This window comes from Egretta garzetta, unplaced genomic scaffold (genome assembly GCF_000687185.1).
Source record: "Egretta garzetta isolate BGI_Z169 unplaced genomic scaffold, ASM68718v1 scaffold324, whole genome shotgun sequence".
Classification (NCBI taxonomy): Eukaryota; Metazoa; Chordata; class Aves; order Pelecaniformes; family Ardeidae; genus Egretta; species Egretta garzetta.
In genome coordinates, this window is record NW_009259426.1 from 193,371 (window position 1) to 199,737 (window position 6,367).

At 52.2% G+C, this 6,367-nt stretch overlaps 1 protein-coding gene across 1 annotated transcript in view; it reads right to left on the reverse strand.

Annotated features, from left to right (window-relative positions):
- MLLT6 (MLLT6, PHD finger containing) overlaps positions 1-6,367 on the reverse strand; it is a 46,550-nt gene that overhangs the window by 6,145 nt on the left and 34,038 nt on the right. The window contains 4 exon segments of the mRNA XM_009637039.2: positions 1,706-1,722; positions 3,542-3,675; positions 4,419-4,600; positions 6,093-6,367. The exon segment at positions 6,093-6,367 is cut by the window's right edge and continues 8 nt beyond it. Of these exon segments, the coding sequence (XP_009635334.1) occupies positions 1,706-1,722; positions 3,542-3,675; positions 4,419-4,600; positions 6,093-6,367 (608 nt within the window).

The window sequence follows — 6,367 nt, forward strand, 5'->3', positions numbered from 1 at the left end:
GACACACACACACGACACACGGGGACTCGCCCCTTGCTTGGCTGAGCCTGCGAGGGTGAATGAATCCTGTGCAAAGCCCTGCTCAGCTCAGCCTAAGTGCCACCGCAGCCCTCTGGCTCCAGGATTCTTTCCCCAAACCCAGCTGGGGTCCTCTCCCAAAGTTTCCAGATGCTCAGCTCCTTTCGAAAGAGCTTAAATCAATGCTTCGGTGTCCAGAATCCCAGAATGGCAAGGGTTGGAAGGGACCTCGGGAGATCACCCAGTCCAACCCCCCTGCTCAAGCAGGCTCTCCTAGAGCATGTTACACAGGACTTCATCCAGGTGGGCTTTGAATATCTCCAGAGAAGGAGACTCCACAACCCCCTGGGCAGCCCATTCCAGTGCTCCGTCACCCTCAGAGTAAAGAAGTTTTTCCTCATATTCAACTGAAACCTCTTATGAAGAGCCACCCCCATACCCGTCCCGCTGTCCCTGGGTGCTGGGACACCGCAGTGCTGGGGACGCAGGCGCCGTGCATGAGCACATGGGCAGGGTATCTCCCACCCAAAGAGTAATCAAGAAGCGAAGTATATTTATCTGCCATTTGCTTTCCATCCCCAGAGCCTGCCAGCCCGTAAACACGCGCTCCCCTGGCCCTGGGACGTGTCAGATGTTGTGCGCACAGCCTGCACCAGCTGGCTGACTTGCCCCTCCTCTTCTTCACACAATACGAGGCATTTCTGATGTGCAAGAATCCAGGAAGTCTCCTGCAGGGAACACTGTGATTTACAGTGTAATGCCCTGAGCAGGGCATTAGTTATTGGCAGGATTTTCTATCTGCTGAGAAGAAGCAAACGCAGCTGCTGTTCAGCAGCTCTCACAGACAGGTACGGGTGGGATCCTCACTCCTTCATCCCCATGGGAATGTCTTCCTGGCCATCAATTATAACTGGTCCACCCTTCTGGGGAGAAGCCACTGCTTTCTGGAGGTGACCAGCCAACAGTAGTCTCCAGTATAAGACATCATGCGGAGACAACTCTTGATTTTGGGGACACCACAAGGCATGAAATCTTCCCAAGTTCTCCAGCCCAGAAGGCTGGGAACAGTCAGACTACAGCAGTGTTTCTCAGTGTTGTTGCTATCCAAGGACCACCTAAACCCTTTGAAAAACACCCACAGCCCACCGTGCGGTGCAGCTTTGCCACAACGGTTTTAACTTGCAGCCAAGCAAACATTCAGCTGAGCTCTGCCTGCCTGCTTGCTACCGTCGCGTTGTTCGCCCGCAGCCCAGGGAGGCTGCACGCGTGCGTATTTACATACACACACACAACTCTGGTTTTCTGAAACAGTACCAGGCTCCACGTTCAATTATCTCCTGGCCAACACCACCCTGTTGTCTAGAGAATGGGGAGATGAGCGAGTTATCACACAGACACAGCCCTTTCCAAGGCAGCAAATATGAAAAAGAGGCTCGAAGACAACGAGAGAAGATAAATACATTTGGCCTGTCATCATAATGAAGCAGGATCCAGGACAAGCCGTGGGAGGAAGAACTAGACAGTAGCTAAGGGAGTGGGAAGATAAGAATCAGACTTTTTCTACTGCCAAAGGCACCCTGGTATCAACCTGCATCAGCGACAATAGTTTCTCAGTTCCCCCATCTGTAAGACAGGGTAACACCATTTCCCTCCATCGCATTAAAATTGTGAAGAGCTCAAATATTACTGCAAGGAAAGCTGCATCTCCACGGGATCTGTCTACACAGCCACTCTCAGGAAAGGTAATCTGACTTACAGACAAGGCAGGATTACTTAAAACTTCACAAACACCCTGTTAACGACTTGGGATTAAAGCAGTCATCACGCTTTTAAGTGAAAATGGCCCCACACAGGAGGCTTAATGCATGTTAATTAATCCCCCTGGAAAAAGAAGTGAATTTGGCTTAACACCCTCTGGGTCACTAGCTCCAGCAGGAGGAGATAGTGATGGACAAACCTTAAACGTGACAAAACCCAGGAGCTGTTCTGAAGGCTGCCTGGAACTGGAACAAACATGTCCTGAAGCTTGTAAGATCCCAGTCAAACAAAAAGAGCAATCTTGGAAATGGAAACTAAGGATCAGGCTTTTTTTTTTTTTTTTTGAGCATTCTGTATGTTGGATTTTGCCTACATGATTCATTCATTAGTAGCCGCAGGGCTGGAACAGAACCCAGACTGCCGAGCCTCCGTGTTGTGCCTGAACCACAGGGCTATTCCTGACGGTTGACTCGCTTCCTTCTCCTGTCAGCACCTTGCCAAAATAACAGCAAAGGGGAAGTGGCAGCGGGTCATCCCTCTTGTCGATCGCCGGGAGGGAAGAGTAACTCTTTGAATCATCCCATTCTTTCCTTAGTTCCAGGTGACTGAATCACTCCTGACTCACAGCTCCCGTGACACGGCCCTGACTCCCACTGGGGTCAGCTTCACCGTTACCTCCCCATTGCACTCAAGCAGATGCAAGCTGCCGGCGGGGGCATACAGACAAAATGCTGCCCCTGAGACACGGACAGACGCCTTCCATGGGCTTGCAAAGGTCATCAGTAAGCATACGTGTTCGTTCATGCTTTACATGCAGGCATGCACGCTTGTTAGGGCAAATAAGGGCACACTGGTTTCAGATTATCCGGAGAACTTGGAGCCACCTCTAAGGAGGACTGCGCACGTTCAAGTGGTTGTACACGCAGTGTGGCACTGGGCAGAGCTTCACCTCCCAGGAGTTCAGCATCCAGCATGCTGAGCTGCCGACATTTCTGGGCTAGGGGAGCACGAGACAGTTGCGCCACTAACTGCAACAGCTGAACATCAGGAGGGTGCTTTTGTTTAACTACTGGTGCAAAACAAAAATCAGGCCCGGTCTGTTTTGGGAAAAAAGCAATCTTATGATGCTTCGAGTTTCCTGCTTATTAACCAGGCAGTTTTCCAAGAAAAATGAATTTGCCTTGGTGGGAAAAAATGAGCAGTGGTAAGTAATTCAGTGTTGGCACGTTCATGTTTGGAAGTTGAAAACAGTGGATTTTGTTGCATTCATGACAAAGCCAAAGGGGAAGGGCAGAAAGTAACTCAAAACAGAAATGGAAGATGAAAATTAAGAGTGTGAGATACCTCTCATTGAAAAAAAACAACCCAGAAAACAAAACCTCAATAAAAGCTTTTAACTTCCTCTGAGCAAGCAAAAGCTGACAGTAGTTTTCACTAGGTTTGCACAGCTTTAGTGCATAAAAAGACAACAAATGTCTGTAGGGAAGGACTTAACATCCTTGCACTTTTCCAGCATATGTCCAGGGGCACACATGATCCAGCGGACACACCAGCAGATAGGCTTCCGCAGGACCGCGGGCCAGCACTTCATTAAGGCAAACACAAGCACCCCCTGCCCTGGGGAAAAAGCCCCTGTCCCTCTCTCCTAGCCCCTGGCTCTCACACGCATGGGATGGGAGCAAGCAGGGAGGGCAGCTGGAGAACTATGGATGCAGTTGTCTCGACTCTTCCAGGGAGACCCCTTTGGAAGTCCAAACTCACATACCTTCTGATTCACGTACCTGCCCGGCTGCTTTCCGACTGATTTAAGAGTGGGTTGATTGATAGCCCAGATGTGAGGGGGCTTCCAAAAATATGGGAGGAAGGGAGACTGAATGTTGAACCTGCCAGTGAGAACACCTACATGGCAAAACAAGGAGGGGGAGAGAGAGAGAAATGACTTCTCGAAAACGCAAGAGGAACATAACTTCATTATTCCATCTCCTCCTGACTCTTGAACCCAGCTTGTTCGTGACAGAGACTGTTAAAAATACCTCCTTGGAAGTCTCGCTAGACACTTGAAATCTTCCCAGCCCCGTCTCAGAGCCAAGAGGTCTGAATGAGCCGCGTTAACACTGAGGCTGTAAAACTAACTCTCTCCTCCCTGTAAAACACCTCTCGCAGTGAGCTCCCGGCAAAGGACAAGGCTCTGCCTCCTGGCACAGCCCACCCAGCGGGGACATGCGAGCCCTCCCACCAGGTTATCTGTGCTGCAGAGTGAAGGTAGGGCTGGCACTGGTGGCAGGATCCAGCCGAGCAGCAGGGGCCGAGCAGCACGGGACCCAGCCCACGCCGACAGCCAGGCCTCTGCGACCCGAGTGCTGCCTGCGCTCCCCTCACCGTCAATGGAAAGCGATGCGTCCTTTTAGGTTGCAATTCCTCCCACCCCAAAACAGACTGTGACGCAAAACTGCCTACATCTTTCTACTGACTCTAAGGGAAGCTGCAGTTGGCAGCTCCCCTCCAAACTGAAGGAAGAGTAGCTGTTCCCAAGCGGAAGAAGCAACTCCTCCGTGCCCACAAACTGGCCCTGCTCTGCCAGTGACTGCTCTGTCCGACGCTGTCCTGAACCACAGTCCCTCTCCTGGTCCTGATGTTCTTACCTGCGTGGTGGAGACCGAGGAGGAGGAAGCTGGGATGGTGCTAGCAAAGGGAGACCGGTTGAGCTGTGGGAGAGACGACGTACCCTGGTGTGCCAGCAGGCTGGAAGAGAGTGGTGTACTGCACACAGCTCGGAGCACTCCGCCCCCGTGGGAAATAGGGTCCTTGTTACTGGTGTAGATCCCTGCAAGGGGAGGAGACGTGTTAGAGAGCCACGCTCCCCTAGGATGGCCTGGAAGCAGCTGGATTTCTGCAGGGCTTCATCTCAGAAAGGGAGGGTGGCACCAATGTGCAAGACCAAGTGTAACACGCATTTCAGCATCTCATGGCCTGGCACGCAGCGAGGGTGGTCAAAGCCCACAATCCTCCTATCAAAAGGTATCACAAACTTTTCCAAGCCTTGTCCCTGCCCTCTTGTTTGCTCCTCGCACCCTGATACAATCCAACAGAGAAATCACAGCATAAAGCGACTCACCAAAGGCATAAGTCAGTGGTAGAAGGGGACAGTGGACTCAGAGAGTCCCCACTCTCTGCTGCCCGTGCTAGTCAAGAGACCACGGGCTTTGCTGAGCTAACCTGTCCCCTTCCGTGACGCCCAGGGACCATGGTAAGGCACGGACAGATAAACGAGGAAGAAAGGGTGAGGAGAGAGCTGCTGCTGAGGGAAAGGACCCGTCTGACTTCTCCTTGGCTCAGGCATGTGGCAGAGGCAGTGCCCAAAGCCGGGTGCTTCAGAGCCCTGCCAACATCTCTCCGCAAGAGAAGAATGGGAGAACATGCAGGCAGGAGAGCGGGGCCTGGCAGCCTCCTCCTCTTTGAAACATCCCTTTGTTGTTCCAGGGGGAAGGCAAAAAAAAATTGGCCTAAGGTTATTATTATGGAAGTTGCATCAATTCTTGCAGCTCCTCTCCTCTCTCAGGCAGTGCAGACAAATGGGCCAGGGCTCCCAAGCACACACAACAAAATTATAGCTCCCCCCCTCCCCTTGCAATCTGACCTAAATTGGAGCATCTGCAAACAACCCACAATAGACCGATGACAAGTTCTGCTGCCAGAACAGTGTCAAACCTCAGCCCCAAGCGGCAGGCCCCTCCTCTGCCTGCTGCCTTAACCCCTTCCTGCCACACGTCCTGGCTGCCCTCATCCCTGCCAGGCCAGGGAAGGGGACTCAGGCTGGGAACAGCTGTAAGCCTCTCAGCAGGGTTAACAGTGTGCCTGTCTCCCAACCCTATGTGGATGTGGTAAGCCCAGGATGAGAGGTTTTGCTTTTAAAAGAGGGCTTTTTCAAGTTTTTTGAACCACTTATGAGAGTCCCTCATTTGGGGTCAGACTGTGGTTGTTCCGGTTTGGCCTGTGAATATCCCTCTCTATTGCTTTGGAAATTAGGCCCTGGCTAGCTGAGGTTTTCCAGCACTTGAGCAAAAAGGGTTTGAAATGCCCCGCCAGCTCAGATCTGCAGCCCAGCTCCAGCGATAGAGAAGCTGACCCAGAGGAGATTCTAGGATGAAGGCCAAGATGGAAAGGTAAGACCCAGATGCGGATTTTTATAGCTCCTGGGACTGAATGAAAGGGACTGGACTCTGTGCAGACAGGTCCAGGCACCAGCTAAATGTGATGAAAAAGACAGCAGGGCTGGGAGGATCTGTGCACACCTGGAGCCCTAAGGGGGAACATACCTGAACCCAGCAGCGGGGACTCCATGCTGAGGCTGGGCAGATTCCCCGTGTGGCTGAAGGACCGTGAAGAATTGCCGATGCTGGAGCTTACAAGAGAGCCGCCGGAGAAGGGTGACGAGGAAGTAGACGTGGACCCAGCCAGCTGGGCACCCAAAATCTCTTTGCTTTTGCCCCCTTTTGGCCTGCCAGGCCCATGTTTGTTCTTCTTGCTACCCTTGTGCTTCTTTTCCTTCAGCACCTCTCCCTCCTCCATACTGAGGGATGGCATGCGCTTG